This window comes from Gymnodraco acuticeps, unplaced genomic scaffold, assembly GCF_902827175.1.
Source record: "Gymnodraco acuticeps unplaced genomic scaffold, fGymAcu1.1, whole genome shotgun sequence".
NCBI classification, from domain to species: domain Eukaryota; kingdom Metazoa; phylum Chordata; class Actinopteri; order Perciformes; family Bathydraconidae; genus Gymnodraco; species Gymnodraco acuticeps.
The window spans coordinates 5,913,532-5,933,470 of NW_022990271.1; the positions used below are offsets into that span (position 1 = coordinate 5,913,532).

The 19,939-nt window shown below is 41.6% G+C and overlaps 1 protein-coding gene across 1 annotated transcript in view; it reads left to right on the forward strand.

Annotated features, from left to right (window-relative positions):
* The window catches only part of LOC117549344 (coronin-2B-like), a 56,269-nt gene that overhangs the window by 18,778 nt on the left and 17,552 nt on the right, over positions 1-19,939 (forward strand). The window contains 2 exon segments of the mRNA XM_034221185.1: positions 12,742-12,852; positions 12,854-12,943. Coding sequence (XP_034077076.1) covers positions 12,742-12,852; positions 12,854-12,943 — 201 coding nt within the window.

Below are 19,939 nucleotides of genomic sequence, written 5' to 3' on the forward strand. Positions count from 1 at the left end.
TGATCTTTAAAGTGGAATTGGGAACAATTTGTCCATTTGTATTTAACTATAAAATATTCTCGAAAAGACTACTGTTTGTAAGCATATCTAGCAAATACTGTGTATCTATATTTATACTTTGATAATAACACTCCTGTCTTTAACATATGGGCTCAGAACAGTCTCATAATACACACATGCACACAGAAGGATTCACACTTGTATTTCCGGATCCATACTTGTGTTTTTCAATGCACACACAAATGTATTCCGTTTCATATACATGTAAATAAAATCCAAATACAGAAAAAAGTTTTACATATGTATTTTTGATCCTCACTTATTAGTTTCCTGTTTAAATCCCCTGAACGCGCTCATGTGATTGGCTTAGAATTGAGGAGACATCTGATTGGCTATAGATAGAAATAATTACAAGTACGAATCGGCTGACCGTCAGGGGAGTATGGAGTCAGATTTGGGTCAATATTCTAGCACGTAAAACAAGGCTCTGCGCTCGCTCGCGAGAGAGACAGCCCTCTTGCTTGCTCGCGGGAGTGTCAGCCTCGCGGAGTCTGTCTACGCGCGCGTGAAAAGTTTCTGGCACTTTGGGGCGGAGCCACTGGACTTTGATTGACAGCTGCCAGGAAATCCGGGGTTGCCAGGTTTGATAAATGCCTGAACTACCAAGAGCCGAGCAGTGACGGCAGCAAAATCTAGGTGTACAGCAGACAGTAGCTAGCAGTTTTCGACGGACACAGCCCACTGAAAAATATATTGTTTTATATCAAATTAATGTATATTACATTACATTACATTGCATTTAGCTGACGCTTGTATCCAAAGCGACTTACAATAAGTACATTCGACCAGGAAGACACAACCTTGAAGAAAACAGAATCATATATATATATATATATATATATATATTAGCTGTACACTTTACGAATATAATAGTTTTTTATGGACAACTTTACCATTCAATCTCGTCCAACTGATTTTGCTGCCGTCACTGCTCGGCTCTTGGCAGTTCAGGCATTTATCAAACCTGGCAACCCCGGGTTTCCTGCCAGCTGTCAATCAAAGTCCAGTGGCTCCGCCCCAAAGTGCCAGAAACTTTTCACGCGCGCGTAGACAGACTCCGCGAGGCTGACACTCCCGCGAGCAAGCAAGAGGGCTGTCTCTCTCGCGAGCGAGCGCAGAGCCGCTCGCGGGCGCAGAGCCACTCGCGGGGGTTTAATCTGCGTGCGAGGGTCATTTTATGCGCGTGTAAAAGCACATTTTCCGCTCGTGAGTAGCTTGTTTTACGCGCGAGAATATTGACCCAAATCTGACTCCATAGGGGAGTCTCAAAAAACCCACACACGAATGCACAGCGATCCGTGCACAGAAAGCTGTTTGTGTTTACAGGTTCAGAGGTTTTAAACGGAAAACAAATATGTGAGGATCAAAAATACACATGTAAAACTTTTTTCTGTATTTGTATTTTATTTACATTTATATGAAACGGAATACATTTGTGTGTGCATTGAAAAACACAAGTGTGGATCCGGAAATACAAGTGTGAATCCTTTTGCGGATCATGAAATACAAGTGTGAATCCTTCTGTGTGTATGTGTGTATTATGAGACTGTTCTGAGCCCATATTAACATCCTATACATGCTGGGGTATTGTACATTGTACATTCTCCTCCTACATGTAGGCCTACTCTGTACAAGTGCCCTTCACCTGGGTTTCTGGGATTGCTGTCCTTGAACAGTGGGCTCTTTGCCACCATTACCGCTACTTAATGGGGCTTGCTTAAGGCGTAAGAGCAGCAATTAGCTGAGCTCCTGTTTCTCCTGTTATTATCGTCTAGTAATACCGTATCATCATGAACACACTCCAAAACTCAAACCGCACTGGCTGCTGTTACACCATCCAACTACCTACAGTATGGCGCAAAGACCACCACTATCTTTCGAGCAAACTGACACACAATGACACCTACAGCAATCGCTTCCTTCCACTCTTCCACACTTCACTACACTAGCTGTGGTACATTGAAGCAGTGGCTGACATACTGTAGTCTGTGGCTGCTTCTCAGGTCGACTATTTTCATTTCCTCGCTCCTCGGTCCTCGGTCTCACCGGAAGTTGATTTGCCTGCGCCATCTTGAGTACCGTCCCATGGCTCTTATTTCTGCCGGAGGACCGAGGATCGAGGAGCGAGGAGCGATCATGGAGGAGCGATAACCGAGGAACCACCAGACCATCCTCCGATGAAATCCTCAGATACTCACCCCGCCCGTATCGCTCACTGATTGGACGAGGCAGTGCATGCACTGATCTGATGCTTCTTGACATGAGAGCAGAGTGAAGAAAATACATGAACCTCACGGGAGTCACTCCTCAGTTTATACCGTGTTTTGTTTCAATTCATGTATCATTTAGTTACAAATATGTGATATATCTGAACAACAAAGTGGTCAAAAATCATTTAATTCATTTTTTGGAAACATTTTCATGATCGCTTTTTTCGTTTTACATTTTCATTTATTGTCATTTCCATTCAGTCAGTCCTTAAGTGCTATTGAAATGTTAATTTACTACATATCCAAACAAACAAACAAAGTGTGCAATCCAATGAATGTTAATCTAACTGGGTTTTGATAGATAACATATCTATTTTTCTTCTCTCAATTATTTTATTTCTATTGTGCACTCTAATCAATATTAATCAAACTATTGTTCGTTTATAAAAAAAATTAGAATGGCGTTTATCTTTTTTGAGAATTAGTTCTTTTTTTATTTTATTTATTGGGGTCTACAACAGATGATACAAATGTTTGTGTCAGTAAATGTGTACTAACAGAGGCGGGGGGGGGTGTGTGGAAATAACGGGGACAGAGCTGCTGTCAGACGATCAGCTGTGCGCGTCATCACAAACGGACGTCGCTTCACGTGACGCTCGGAGGAAAAGACGTCCCATTGCTCTTAAAACTCATTTCCCTGCTTCTCGTGGTTTCCTTGCGTCCCTCCATGCGTCCCTGGTGGGAGGGACTAGAGGCAGGGAAACGACGCAAGTGAGGGAAGCAAGGATTTCATTTAATCGACCTGAGAAGCAGCCTGTATATCAAGACTGCAGCCATGTTAGTGTAAGGTAACAGCCTTGACAGGCCAGTAGGTGTCGCTATTGCGCAGCAAATTGTTGTTTTTTGTCCATTGTGGGACACTGTACTTCTCTTGTTGTTCTGGGTGCGGCCGCCATCTTGGCGCTAATGTTTATATTCACTCCGCAAAAGGTGAGCAGTGTTAATGGCGGCAAATAATTGTACACATTATTATGTTAAAAACGTCCAAACATTCCATTTATTTAATTAATGAGTTTAAATGTTTATTTACCCGTTTGTGTATGTTTGGGAGTGAGATGTTTATGTTTTGTCTTTTCATTTGGTTATTGTATTGGTTAGCATGTAGCTAATGCGCTAATGTTTATATTCACTCAGCAAAAGGTGTGTCAGAAGAGCTGCCATTGTGAAGAATAAATCGCTACTCAGCATCTCCACCCCTATCCGATCTGCTGTGTCCTGTTTTCCACCCCTCTGCATAACATCCCATCACCAATAACAAACACAACGCAGAGTCCCATGGTGTTCAGAGAGCCTACGGGACATTTGGGTTACATTAGCATCAGCAAGCTAAAATGCTCAAAATTGCAATTTAAAGTGGACCTATAATGCTATATTTGAATATATCTGCAGGAGAGGGGGGCGTGCTCAGAGATCAGCTGCTTGGCTCTCAGAAGAGGGGAAGGAAAAGAGAGGCTCCGTGTATTATTATTATATTGAGTCGTTATTCATTTGTTTTAAAGCTCAATAAATAACAAAGAAGACCTCTGACCGGCACTTTTCTAATTTTGTCCGGAAGATTTGACCTTTAACGGACATGTTGACCGGCGAAATAAAATCTAACTGTGAATGAATGAAAACTGTATCCGCTCGTTGTAGCCGTGTTTTTAAAAGATTTGGGTACGGAGGAAAAGAGAGAGGGTTTTATTTTCTGACGCTGCGTGAGTTCCCCGACGCACCGGGGACACATATTTATGTATAAAAGACATCACAAAGTGCATTTTGCATGATAGGTCCCCTTTAACAAGCTGATTTTTAGCAGGTGCAATGTTATGATTGATTGATTGAAAAGTTTATTAACAGCTTGTATATTGGGTACAGTACAGTACAGCTCAAAACATACAATTGTTAAGGAGATGCAGACCAGAGAAAGACTTTCGTCTTGTTTACATCAGGGTCCCCCATTTCCAATTCATCATGTCATTTAAGACATATAAAACATATTTGACATACAGATGGCTTATTTACAATTTACATACAGGTGTTTTTTTTACATACAGATTGCTTGTTTACAATTTTCATTTTAGATTTTGTTCTAATACATCCTAACCGGACATTTAAGACATACCAAGTCTACAGATATACAGTTAGTAACAGAGTCTAAAATGCGAGTATATACATAGATGGGGGGGGGGGAAGCTGTCCATTGAACGGCAGGTTGAGATTTGTACCATTACCGGGGCCAGTTTTGCAATGCTCTCCCCCGAAGGTGCTCTTTAAGAGAGGTTTTGAAGGTAAGTATAGTTTTACTTTCCTTTACAGTTGTGGGAAGAGCGTTCTACCTTGATGTGGCATAATTGCGAAACGTGTATTCCCCCTTTTTTGTGCCAAATCTGGGTTTCACATGATTTGTGGAGCTCCCTCTGGTGTTATGATCATGGTATTCCTTGACCTTTGGGAAGAATTTTGACATGTACATGGGTACCATAGAGGTGTAGTGGATCTTGTAGACCAGGCCCATTGCAAGTAGCTGTACTCTGTCGTCTACTCTAAGCCATCCTAGGTTGTCAAAGTGGGCAGAGGTGAGGTGGGTTCTAGATGAAAGGTCAAGCAGTAGTCTGACCAGTTTATTTTGCGATGTTTGAAGTTTTATTTTTAGCGCCTTGGAGGGGCTATGGTACCATGACGTGCAAGCATAGTCATAGTACCCTTGAATGAGTGCTCCTGCCAGAGTTTTCAGGGTGTTTTTTGTTTACCAGAGAGGAGATCCGGTATAGGAATCTAGTTCTTTGATTGACTTTTTTTATTACATTGGATGCCATTTTGTCACAGGAGAGGTTTGCCTCAAGAATAGATCCTAGGTATGTAATTTCCTTCTTACTTGTGACAATAATGTCGCCCACTGCAACTGAGAAGTCGTCGGATTTGCTGAGATTATGTTTCGAACCGAAGAGAATGGACTCTGTTTTACCCAGGTGTAATGATAATTTATTATCGGCGAGCCAGGTGCAGATTCTGCCGAGCTCGGAGCTGAGGGTTTTTTCAACCTGCAACCTGTTCCTGTCAGAGACCAGCAGGTCTGAGTCGTCCGCGAACAGGAACAAGTTGCAGTCACATGCTGATGACATGTCATTTACATAAATTAGGAACAGTAACGGACCTAATATGCTTCCTTGTGGAACACCACAGCTCACTGGGAGGGGGGGGGGACAGAGTACCGTTTACCTCCACCATCTGTTCTCTCCCCTCCAGGTAGGATTGCATCCAGCTCACCGATAGTTTATGCATACTGGTTTAGCATGTTTACTATTTAGCATTGAACACAAAATATAGCTGATGCGAAATGTCATTTGTTTAATATTTGACCTGATCATGATGCTGGATAAAAAGTCTGAGGATCAGTTGGTAAAGTCGTTTAAAAACATTACAATTTCTTCCCATAGGAACATTGAATGTCTGTAGAAATGCATTTAGTAGTTGTCAAGATGCTTTACTCTGAACCATAAATGCCAGGAGGACTCTAAAGTCAGTGGGATTCATCCTCTGGGGATCATGAATGTCTGACAGATAGATCGACATATGGTCTGCTAAGGTCACAAATGGGGCTAAATGTACTTTGACATTATGACAACTACACATCAGCAACAATCTTTCAGTACAGCTAATTTACTGTTTTATTATCATGACCAAATTAAGCACTTAAAATATCTTCCTCACTATTAAAGGTCTCAAACATTAAGAAGATAACCAACCACTGAAATGTTAAACATCAGTAGTTTCAATGGAACAAATAATATGGGACTTTATTCAGCCTGCATACAGTAAAATAATTGCACCTGCAATGCTCCACTGTGACTTTTCAAGAGTCATCCCGGAGGTCCAATTTAAAGGCTTTGTAATAGGGTTACACAGTAGTTTTGCAGATGTGACATATGGAGTAGACGTAGCACCACCCCAACCCTTCACCTGCCAAGTGAGTACTTACCTCACATGGGCTTAAGGTCTGACATTAATGATGGGAAGATGTTGACCTTTAACTTGACCTTATGGCACACTTTAATGTGATGTATTACTGTTGAGCATTTCTGGTGTGTTGTTTGTCTTCTTAATTGTTTGAGAAACTCCAGAATTGATATAATTGACATTAATGGGCCAGATAATGGAGACTGAGTGAGCTCCAAGAGCTGCTGTGACCTCTCTTTTCAAAGGATAGAAATTAATGTAGGCTTGAATAAAAGATTACCTTGCCAACATTCCTGAACTGGCCATCTGGAAAAACAGACAAAAATTCAGATGGATTCACTTTGGTCTGCTGGAGCAGGTGTGTTAAATCTATTCTCCACTGTACTTTATTCCATTTGCCATTTGCTGCTATGGCCTGCAGAGTTAGCTGCGCCTTTTGACCACTTTTGTGTGTCCTGTATATGAGGTTGTAAGCAAACGTAGGATGCATGGCTTTCATCTGTTTAGGTTGTTTTTTTGCTCATATTTTTCATATGACTTAACAGCTGCCAGTCTCTTTTGCCAAATGGAGACTTGAACTTGATTTGCTTAATGCCTTGCTTATAGAGAGTCATGATGTCACGTCGAGCTGTTGCTGTTCCAGCAAGTATTTCTAGACAATTGCAGTTGGTTCCTTGTAGCTACTTTCCATACTTAACATAATTCAGAATACATCACACCTGGTATTTTGGTGATTTTATTAAAGTTGAAGAATCATTAGTTTGCGAAAAGAAGAAAAAAATCAGCTTCTATGAGAATTTCCAAGTATTGCAGACCATTGATTGCTGTTGACTGTGAGCTGACAGCTGGTAAAATGCAAATACTTTTCTCTAATAATCTGCAGTCACAACACACAAAAGCCATTTTACAACCACTGTTGTCCCATCAGGCATTGCCATAGCAGTGTACAAAATATTCCTGCCCTTTCAGCCAAGCTGTGACACTTCCTGTGTAACATCGCACTTCCCACTGAGAGAAAAAAGAGCTTATAGGATGTCTCGCTTTTTGTGATATTTACTCCTCGCAGAGAAGGGAAGTCATCATAAATGACTGAACAGTGTTGCTGCCAAGGGAAAGGAGGAAAGGACAGAACATGACATGGTGGCTTGACAGGACTTCACCATGTCTGAGTGACAAGACATGCAGCCGCCCTGCAGATTTCCCTTTTGTATCTATTGAGTACGAGCTCAAATAGCTCTACTTCCTTATTTGGCACCATCATTGAGAAACTCTTGATTAGAATAATCTAAGCCATTGATTTGATTTGGAGTTTGAATGGCCTTTTATTGGTTGTAATGAGCCAGTATGCTGCCATTGACTGATTATAGTTTGAGAAGAAAATGGATGTTGGACTGCAGCTGGGATGATGGAGAAGCAAAGCAAAGTATTTTGTATTGTTGTTTGTTGCTGTTCGACAATAAGTTTCATATTTTGGTGATTTTTGTAACTGAGACACAACCATTTGTTGCCTTAAGGATATCGGAAAGAGGGTTTAAACCTCAAAGGGGAGGATTGAGTGTGCACAGAGCAGCAGCAGTGTCTTGAAGCAAGACAAAAAAAAGCTCAATAAACACACTCTGGTCTCTGGAGTGGTCTGCCTGGCAGCCATGAACACCACAGTAAATGTATACTGCTGCAAACAGACAACACATGGTCAGACATGGACTCAGGCACATAAAGAGACTCACATGTACAACACATCATAAAGACTAGCATACTACACATACACACTGAGCCAAGAGGCCAAGGCAAACCCCCTTCATAGTGAACCTGCAGGCCTCCACCCATTTTCACACAGACAAACATCAGGGGAGGCAATTTTCACTACAACACCTGCTGCAGTTGCCTCAGTGAATCGATCTGGTCGTTTCAGAAATAGTAAGCAGGGAAGAGCAGATTCTTCAGGGCATTTCTGTTGAGGAAAAAGCTGTGATTTAGGAGCTGGAGTCACTCATACAATGATCTCTGCCTCAATTTAATATACTGTACATATGAATGGATTTAAAACTCAAGTTTAGTACAGGCTCCCTGATAATATGTTGTCCTTAACAAATCTCACATATTCCTGGCAAAGAAGCCCAGTGTTTCTTTTTCATAGATAAAATGTAGTTATTGTATTGGAGTCATTTATTTAAATATAAATCAACACTGATGGTCAAACTAACCATAAATACATTACAATTAATTCACACACAGCTCTTATGTTCATATATTTATAGAAACGCTTTATTTGTTTGTTTTTAGGATACTTTTGTAAGAGCAGGAACAACTAGTTATAATGTATAAGAAAAAATGAAACCCCAGCCATGTTTTATTGGATGAAGTGTAAGAAATGTGCCTTTTTTTCTCACTTAGAGCCAAATGTGGAATCAAAATACAAATGTTCCATTAAATGACACAAAAAAGAAGAAAAAAACTTCAAAGACAAGATATTACATTTCTGAATATAGCTAATGTACAGTAAGCCACTGTATGCAGACACTGAGAATTTGATGACATTTTATTTCAGCTTTGAGACAACTGTATATTGTACAATTTCTTATTGAAAATATGTTTTCCACATTCCTTCTGATGTTTCAACTTTTTGTTATAAGCGAGAGTGTGAAGGTCTTTGTTTCATTGTACTATAACTAAATGTAATCACCCTGTTTTTGGCAGTGATGTAGTTGCTAACAAGAGCCACAGTTGCTGTCATTCTTTCTGGTGTCCACCTGTCGTTACAAAACCTTGGAAGGTTTCCTGAGGACGGAAGGATGAGAGTAGAGATAAGAGACTATAAGAGGGGAGGATGAAGAGAGGACTGAAAACAGCTGGGAGTTTTAGCAAATCAGCTTAGAAAGGCCTTGTGATTCCATAGAGGCGGTGGGAGGAGAGGAGAGAGGCTGAATAGCTACTTCTGGCTGGGCTGGAGCCTGAACTTTAAAAGAGACAGAGACAGAGGGCTGACTGAGTGGCAGGATGGGAGAGAAGGGTAAGAGCTGGGAAGGGGGGAGTGCTAGCCCTGCAGCTATCAGTACCAGTAGGAGGAGAAGAGAGTTTAAAGGGGAGTGGGGAGGAAAAACATGAGAGAATCAGACACAGACTGGCTGCTTGGATTTGAAAAGGAAGGAAGGAAGGAAGAGAGGAGATTCTTGCAGCTCGCTGAGAAAGGAGTGTGGATGTTTGCAGTGTGAGAAGGCAAGTCTGTGACTAGTGTCCCTCAAAGGACACTGGGAAGGTAAGCTGGCATTTTCAGGGTGGTTGTTATGAGAACATTTGTCAGGTATCCAGTTATGTTTGTAATGTGTCCGACTTGGCATAAACATTTGAGAATATGCCCAAATGAAATTGACCTTAGAAAGTTTAACCCTGAGGGGAATCATGCTCTCAACCAGCAGGTCTTGTGATTTGCCTCAATGAATACCAAGTCGTTTATTTTTCTCTGATTGTGTTTTGTGAATGTTTGCACACCCCTGCTCGTCATCTGTTTGTGTGTGTGTGTGTGTGTGTGTGTGTGTGTGTGTGTGTGTGTGTGTGTGTGTGTGTGTGTGTGTGTGTGTGTGTGTGGGTGTGTTTATACTGTGAAACCTCGTGAGACTAGAAAGACCCGGACACACACAGATATCCTCTCTGTGCCATACCCCAATGACCAATGAATGAGCATCCTTGTAAAGAGAGCTCAAAGCAGGCAAGTCTCCTCTAACCGTCCCGCAGGCCGCTTTCTGCTGCTCTTCTGTTCTACATTAATTCTATAACAAGCTGCTATTATGTTGCCCATACAGCCGTGGTTCTGGAGTAGTCAATCTGCGTTTGATGAGAGTGAGATGTTCTTATAGTATGCTGCACGCTGTAGAATGTTTGTGACCAGCCGTCGGAAACCAAATATATTCAATAATATAAAATAAAAAAGGGACAAAAAGCAAATACATTTAATGAGGGGTTAGATACTTTGATCCTTTACTTAAGTAACATTTGCAGTACTTCAATGTATGTCAAACTAAAGTTATCCATTACAAGTTAACAAGTAAATTAATTATTATACAAACTGGCTTCTTTCAGATTGTTTTGACTGTTGGATTTATTTCCGGTTTTTCTTCATTATACATTATTATCATTTTATTGTTTTTAATTTAGCTAGACTTGAGGCAGGTATAGGACCAGCATGCACCTTTGAGAGTCTATATTTTTAGTTTTTTTCAGAGCAAGAGAGACAGGAGGAGCCATGATTTATTTGTTCTTTGTTTGCTTCCTTAGGGTAAATAAACCACAAAAAAACAGAAACTTCTGTATTACCAATGGACTTATTTTCCTTTGTGATTTGCGTCATTGCTTCAGTTCTTTAGATTTTGATTCTGGACGAATAGTAACTCTGTTACAATACATAGTTATTCTTCATAAATTATTTAAGTTCTTGATCTGAAAGAGTAAGTACTTAATTGCTGTTGGAGAAATAAAATGGAGTTGAGATAACATTACAATTCCCTCTGAAATCTAATTTAGAAACAGTTTCAGCATCATACGTAGGGTTTAAAAATAACAACAATGTGCTGACACTGTAATTGCATAGTAACTGTATTACTCCTGCCATGTCACCCCGGCTGCAACATTTGAAGGCTGGAGTGAGGGCAAAGTGATCAGCCATAGTATTGTTGCCTACTGGAAGCCATTTCTCCAGTCTGGTTCGAGACCGAAAGGGACGGGAAAGGACAATAGCAGCCGCATGGTCTGAGGATGTTTCTATTTGCATGTGTACACCACTCCCACCAGTTTCCCTCTACATCCCAAGAACAATGCTGAATAGAGGATTGCCTGATGTCATCCGGCAACGCTGCTAGTGATCTGACAAGAGTCCTAAATCCTGTCCCGCCAGTTCCTGTTGCGAACCGATATCACTGGGATTTATACTAATGAACAGATCCAGTTTCAGAATATTTCCCAGTGTTGCCACATTCATTAAGAAGACACAGACATCTTTTGTCAACCTTTAAATCATTGTACAGAGTCAGCTCACGCCAAAAAATGAAGCTCCGTCAATGCATTCTTGTGGTGGAGAGACAGACAAAAGAAGCTTCTTGAGTCAAATGAAACCACTTCTCCTCTTTTGTTGTGTGCAGTGGCTGCAAACAAAGGCTGCTTTTTTGTTGTATGAGATCCATGTGATCCAAAATAAAGTTACTAACTACAGGACATACTGCAATATTTCATATCGGTTTAACCAGCTGTCTTTTCCTGTAAGTATATTATTCTTAAGAAATGTCTTTAATATTCTATTGCTATCCCTTCTTGACACACTAATCGTGGGCAATTTGAACACTTTTCACCCTTCAAAAGCCTCACATCCATGACTAATTTGGACGATTTTCCACAAGTGAATGTGTGAAAGTTATCATGTCTGCACAGATGGGACAGCCCACCCCGCTACTGTGGGTTTGCTAGATGGGAACTTGACATTAGTATTTATTATTGCTGTCTGCATTATAATCATCACATCCTGTCAATAATACATGAAGGATGAAGATAACTTTCGCTGGCAGTGTAATTACATTTTATTATGTTAGTACTAACTTCGCCAAATGTTCTTCTCCTCTGCCTACACTAAAATGTTACTGGAAAAATTGTAAAAAGCAGGGTTGTCATCTAAAATATACAACAACATTGATACAATGTCCACACCAATTTACTGGATGCCAAATCGAGGTCAACGCTGTTATCCTTAATATATTTTGCTAAGCAAGCATATTTACTGAACATTCAAAATAACAGGTGATGAATTGAATAGTTTTGGGTTTTGGGATCAGAGAAAACGAGTAAAATATCACTGTGGGAAATTTAGATTTTTCAACATTTCATCAACAGATTATTAACAATTTAACAATGAGACATGAAGTATATACATTTATAGATCTGCCAATAATTGTTAATTGCCTATACAACAACCTTAAAGGTGGGGTAGGTAAGTTTCAGAAACCGGCTCGAGTGCAGTAAAATGTGAAAGTACACAGCCGAAAAGAATCCGCCCCTTCCTTCAGACTTCCTTACAGAGCACCTCCTCCAACACACATGAACGCGCACATGACGTCAGCAGACTGGTGAAAGTGGCCGCCTGTTGCTGGCGAGTCATTGAAGTACTGCTGCAGCTGCAATGCACGCCAAATGAGGGCACGAGATACATTTGTGCGTGCACGAGATGGAAGGCTGACAGACAAGGCGGCAATCCAATCCGTTTAGCGTTGTACTGTTTACAGTATTACGGCTTCCACAGATGACATATTTTTATGGATTTTTTGTCAAAGCACTTAAGATATTCATTGCTATCGGATGTTAAGAGCATTCCATGGAATATAACAAAAAGTGTATCTCGAGCCGGTTTCTCAAACTTACCTACCCCACCTTTAAGTAATCTATCAGGATGTTCTATAAAATAAAAATAAACGTATTTGTTTATCATCCTCAGATGTCATGGCGTCCAACCTACCGAAGCTCCAAGTTTCGAAATGTCTACGGAAAAGTAGGCAACCGGGAGCACTGCTTCGACGGTATCCCCATCACCAAGAACGTCCATGACAAACCACTTCTGTGCCGTCAACTCCAAGTTCCTGGCAGTCGTCACGGAGAGTTCTGGCGGCGGCTCTTTCATCGTCATACCTGTTCCCCAGGTAACTGGCATCAACACCACTCGCTGTTTGTTGTTATCTGACCCAGAATCCAGGTTATTGCCAAGTAGGTTTCACGTACATGGAATTTTTACTTGGTGTATTGGTGCACAGGCAAGAAACATTTACAATGAAAATATTGAAAGAAATAGTATTTAGATGCCGACAGGATCGAAGGTAAAGGGGGTCTTTCCTCTTTGGAGTCCTCTGACTTTATTTTGTGTCAGTGCCGATTTGTGATGATTTGTGTATTTGGGGAGAGTATTTGGGGCTTGATAATATTGTTAAGTTAAAGGTCCCATCATATGCTTTTCTGGTTCCTTGTGTGTTATGTAGCTTTTTCTGCATGTAAACGGTCTGCAAAGTCACAAACCTTCAAAGTAGACCCTGTAGCGAGTAAAACTCTAACACAGAAAATACGTGTCTATTCTTTCCCAGAATGCCTCGTTGTAGATTTTTATTTTTCCATTTTTATCTTCCGGGACCTATTGACGTCACTAAGTCCAAATGGACCAATTGGCACACAGCTATAGAACAATAGGCACACCCTCTGCTAGGGTGGACTCCCGAGCAGCTCAGGAGTTCGCCCCGCGAGGCTCCCGGAGTGGACAGTGTGAGGTAGATTTCCCGCTGTGTTTCTCTGGATGCTGGATATAGACCAAGTGCCATGTTAGCGGGACATTACGGAGCTCACGAGTCCACCCCACGAGGCCCCTGGTGCGGACAGTGTGAGGTGGATTTCCCGCTGTGTTTCTCTGGATGCTGGATATAGACCAAGTGCCGTGCCGGCGCTCCGCGGTGTCCGCTGGCATGTCCCACAGACCCCACGCAGCAACCAGGAAACGACATTAGTAATCCATCTCTCACTGTCCGCTCCTCGAGCCCCACGGGGCGGACCAGCGAGCCCCGCAACGTCCCGCCAACACAGCACCCAGACCCCACGCAGCATTCTCATCTGTTTGTCCTTACTGGTGTCATTTTCTGGTTGCTAACGCCATTGTAAAACATAAACACTGATGTTCAGCTGTAACGGTGGTTGACTAATCAGAACAGAGTGGGCGAGCTGACCAATCAGAGCACACTGGGCTCATAGGGAGGGGGGGGGGGGGGGGGCAGGAGCTCCAACAAGCCGTTTAGGACAGAGAGTGTGAATACACATACTATACAGAGATGTTGTATGAGAAAACCAATGTGATTTTGGAACATTGAACAATGTAAATCTATTCTAGTAGACCTCAACAATGGAATTATGATCAGTAGAAATGGCCAAGACATGGGACCTTTAACAATTAAAGCTTGAGTGACTTACGGTACGTCCACACAGCAGCTTTAAACAAATCTTCCAACGCTTCTCTGCCCATTGACTTTGAATGGGGATGACTGGATGGAAGATTTCCATGATTTCCATGATTTTCAGGATTCAAAAGTTGAGCAATGTTCTACTTTTGAAGCTGAGCTGGAAGCGTCAGCCAATCAAATCCCGTTTATGCAAATCTGACAGTAGAAGCGCTAGCCAATCAAACCGTGTGTAAGCAGGGAGAACCAGACCGCAGTTCATTTCCTCATATTCCAAACGAGAAATTACGGTAGAAAATCACCCGGTTCTTTACGACCAGAACTATTAACGGGATACAAACAGTGCTGGAATTGGGCCGGTACTCACCGGTACGCAGTACCGGCACTTCTGGTTCTGACCCATGGAGTACCGGCACTTCTTGCTCAGTACCGGCATGCTGGCGGTACTCCGGTACTCATGCACCGTGCCAGTACTCAACACTCTCCCGCCGTTCTTATTATACATCCATATATATATATACAGCCGCCCGGTACTCAGTAGATGCGTCATGAGGTGCCGAACGGACATTCTCATCGCTCTAACCGCTGGAGTTTCACAGCGGCTGTCAGCTGTTTACTCCTGTCATTCAAACAGAACGTGCTGGAGAGGGGGCGGGGCTTATCTTCTCCATGTAAATACTGTGGTGGAAACGACTATGTCAAAATTAACCTATTTGACCGTGATTTAATAGTAATACACGTTTCAAAATAATAATAATAATAATGCCGAAGTAACAACATACTGAAAACTGTTAGTAAAACCATGTTTTAATGCTTTACAATTTACATATCTAGATGCACGTGTGTTGTGTTTATGCAGTGCAACTCCCACCCAGTGGGTGGCTATGTAGAGTGATAGAACAGAGCAGGCACGCCCCGAGAGAAGGAAAGCAAGTCACGTCACAAATTAGCATTTCTAAAATGTTAGCGTGGATTAATAAAAGTGCAAAAAGACAGCGGTTGTCGCCGGAAGAAACTTCAAATACAGAGAATGCTGTGCCTGTGTTGGAAATGGTGTCTGATGGGGAGCTTTCTTTGGTTGATCCTCCTGCTCCAAGTTCTAGTGCATTAGCATTAGCACTAGCTCCGCCGCCTCCTCCAGAGCCTCTAACGTTAGCTGCTGCTGGCGCAACTGCCACCACCAACACCGGGCAAAGCGATGCACCTGACTGCTGGACAACGGACCAGGTGCAATATTTTTGCAAGACCAATGCATGGCTCCTTCTTAAAGATAAGAAGCTAGGATGTCGGATATGCAGAGATGTCAAATCTTTGGGAATACACACTGGACAAGGACTGAAACTGTCAACTGAATGGGGTGAGTGTGCAGTGTCTCATTTCGGTGTTGACAAGGGCAAACAACAAGCTAGCCTGAGAAAACAAATCAAAGAACATAAAGAATCACAAGCCCATGTAAAAGCTGCTGACATCCTTACATCTGCTTCACGTGAAACTATTCAACATCAAGTGCAGTCTATGCATAAATCTGAATTAGACACCACTATCAGAGTTTTTCGAACGGCATATAAAATTAGCAAACATAGCCGGCCATTCACAGACATGCCAATTGATTTGAATGTACAGAAACTGAATGGGCTGAACGTGGGCAGGGTTTTGCACTCCAATAAAACCTGTGGCGAAATCATCGACCACATAGCTCATGAGCTGAAGAAAAAAATGGCAAAAGACATTACAGAAAACCAAAGAAAACTCTGTGTTTTGGTCGATGAATCTACCACTATTAGTGGTAAAACGGTGCTTGTTGTGTGTCTACGCTCAGCATTAGCTGATGCTGAGCCCGAAACGTTTTTTTGGGAGCTGATCGAGTTGGATGGAACAACGGCTGATGACATCACAAAGGCGTTAATGGAGTGTCTTGGAAGAGATTTTAACGAGGACTTTTTAGGTCAGTGTTTCGTTTCTTTTGCATGTGATGGGGCTTCAGTCATGCTAGGGAAGAGAACAGGCGTTGCTACCCAGTTGTGTAGTAAATTCCCAAGCCTGTTTGTGTGGCACTGCTATGGCCGGGAGGCCCGGGACAATCAGCTAATCCAGGACATGAAAGTTATCCATCCTGGAAGTTGGCCTGAAGAGGAGTTAGACGTACAGTATGGGGACGTAGAGGTGCTACGTTTGTGCGAAGTGCTGAAAGTGGACAGAAGAGAGACTGTTCAGGGCTTTCGCGAATACAAGGAAACCAGGGCATCCCGTACACCTGCTGCCATGGAGCCTCTACTGAAAGCAGTCCGAACCATCGCTGTCTCCACTAGTGAGTGTGAGCGGGCATTCAGCTGCATGAACGATATCCTTACTGCAAAAAGGAATGCTCTCTCTGTCAGCCGACTGTCCAGCCTGGTTTTCATTAAATGTAATGGACCATCACTAGGACAGTTCAATCCGGAACAGTATGTGAGGTCCTGGCTGGCAAAGGGAAGGAGAAGTGCTGATGAAAGAGCCTGTCCAGCTCCAGCCCCTGATACTGATGTCCCCAAGGCCTTCTGGAGCCTTTTCTAACAATGTGAAGTATATTGCAAAGCAGCTCACCCAGTGAGAAGACTTTTGGCATAATGTGCCGATTTGTACAGATCCTGGAGATAGAAGGGCTTCAGACCAACCAGGGAGTTATCTGATCAGCTTGGTGTTCAATGTAACTCTTTACCATGGCTCAGACTTTGTTACTTGCAGTTACAGTTTCTCATTTTAGATTGTGCAAATTTTGCATTTGTTTTTACATGTTCTTTGTTCATGCTCTTTATCATTTTTCTGAGTTGGAAAGTTAGATTGCATCATAGTTTACTTTATACATATTTGTATTCTTCAGTGGTGAAGTATATTGCAAAGCAGCTCAGCCATGTGAGAAGACTTTTGGCACTTTTTCGTTTTTCGTTTTCTGAGTTGGAAAGTTAGATTGCATTCAAAATGTACAGAAATACTTAATTTTGTTAAAGCTTTTTATAAAAATGCTTCTGACCAGAGCTTTGTTTCCTTGTCATTAATGTTGAACACCACCAGAGGGGCTCTCACCTGAAAGGTCTCTGCTTCATGTGTCTTCAGCAGAAGATCTAGACTTTGATTGCTATATTTTCAGTTAATATTGACCTTACTGAGCTTTAGCCATATCCGCTGCCTATCATAAAAAATGTTAAGTACAGTGAACCTTTCTAAAATATACAGTAGTAAAGAGACAAACCCACCAGCATTATAGTAGCCAAATTCTTGTTTGTGGGCTGTATATATAAAATTGACTTGAAAAAGTTGCTGATTTTAGAGTACTGGCACCTTTTTCATTCCAATTCAAGCACTGGATACAAACCGGAGGAACCAGGCATGGAGGGAGGTGGCAGAGACAGTGGGTGAAACTGGTAGGTTTTCGCCTGTTTGGGGAGTTTATATATATATATATTGCTCGCATAAAATCCCCGGGGTTTTTTGCGTTGTATGTCGGGCGGGAGATTCATGTGATTGGTTGTTGGTCGCGTTGCTCGCAAAAAATCCCCAAGCTTTCAGACACGCCCAGCTCCAAGATTTTCAAGATTTTTGAAAAGCTACTGTGTACTTTTGTGTACTTTTAGGATGGTGAGGTACATGAAGGTATATCTGTTTAGGATTTGAGTCCGTAATTCGGTCTGATTTATCAGATTATTTTTATCTTTAAGATCTGGAGGTTTAAAAATGTTTCCACATAAATTCACCAAAGTCTCCCTGCTACTTCAGAGCCTGCCAGGCTTTCATCTTCAAGCCAGAACCTAAAGCCAAAGTGAAATGCCAACACCGAGGCATACTGGTATTTCCAGTACTCGAGTTGAGGGGGGATGAGGGGGGATGGCATCCCCCCTGAAATAAAAACGGTCAAAATCATCCCCCTTCTAAAACTGCCATTCCCCCTTTCCATCCCTTATGTAATTATCAATGAACGTGGCACTGGTATTACTGCTATTTCAACATTAATTTTGCGCATTTTGAGTAAAATACTGTGGGCGAGGGAGCACGCACACATGCAATGACATTTTTACCAAGTCACTGACGCTATACTATGCGAGTGCCCTAGAGGGCGCGAGAGTGCCGTGATGCGCCTGTTTGATCGATGCCAGAAGCGCAGGTAACGGTCATCACAATGGCCAAGCGACCAGGACAACGCGATCTGAGGGACTTCATATTTAAAAAATACTAAAAATAAAATTTCAGGTAAGTCAAGAGTCAGTAATCTTAGTCATTACTCATTACTTTAGTCACCAAAGGTGGAATCTATGGACATAAGCAGCATTAATAACTTAGTTTGGAGTTATACGTTTTTCTCTCGTGTTAGCTAGCTGGTAAGACTCAAAACTGTTGATGAAATGATACCACCAGCACCAAAAGAGCTGAAACCCCTTCTTCAAGCAGTGAACACTCTGGTCATCTCCACAGCTGAGTGTGAACGTGGGTTTAGTCTTAGTCAGATGAACATTTTAACCACAACTAGAAGCTCCCTAGAGGTAAAAAGCATGTCAGCCTTGCTTTTCATCAAGTGTTGGCCCTCCACTGAACAAGTTCAGACCAGAGGTATATGTCAAGACTTGGCTTCAAAGCCATTGCTTAGCTAACAATCCGAAATCAAGAGCCAGAAAAATTGAGACCAAAAAGCATGATTATGAAAATCTTTGGAAACTTCCATGAGATGGGGGAGAGTGGAGTAGGCAGCCATTGACAACATTGGTCCTATTTTGTATTATCTGTATAATCTTTTAATATATTTTCATATTTTGTAAACAATTTCAATTTGCACTTAATGCCCTGTTAAAAAGAGTAACATTGGGAATGTTAACATAAAATATTTGTATTTGAACTGCAATAAAATGATGACGGATCAATATTTTTCTAATTTTTTTCCTCACATTTTTCATGAAGAATTTACATAATGATTTAATTAATTACGATACAAATGTAACCCTTTAGATACCAGTTTTGATCGTATACCAGTAACTGCCTTTTTGAAAAAATACACTATAATTCAATATTCTAAAAACTATTTTGACTTTATTATTAGTGTAATCAGTTGATCCATCTGAGTAATAAATGAGAGACTGTTAACCTACAACATTTGTACCATAGACTTCCATTATAACCACATTTTTGTATCCCCTCCCCCCCTTTAAATTAAAGTGAAAAAAAGATTTTGCACTAATTGTCATCTGCATTTGACCCTAAATGTTAGTGGTGCCATGGCAGCCCGGGGACCGACTCTAATTCTGAGGTGCCTTGGTCAAGAGCAATGAAAGGAGTATCTCAGCTGTATCTGAACATCCATAACATGCATGTTGTTTTAGGAGTATAATAATTATCTTTATGCTGGTTGGTCTCCCATCCTCGGCGGGTTATCAGCACAAATTATGTCCCCATATGATAAAATCCACCATCCCCCCTGATTTTTTTTTTACAACTTGAGTACTAGGTATTTCCCATAAACAACACAAAATGCCCCTGTTGTTATGGAAAGTGTGAAATTCTTTCCTACATGTAGGAAAAGTGAATGTGTCTGTATTTACTGAACAATCTCTTCTCTTTCAGCACATTCTGCTTTCCTGCTTTTGCTGGATTAATCATTATACAACATCATTGCAGATTTGTATGTGGAAGATAAGCCTGGCAGTGGCACATTTGAGAGATATTATACTGATAGTAAAC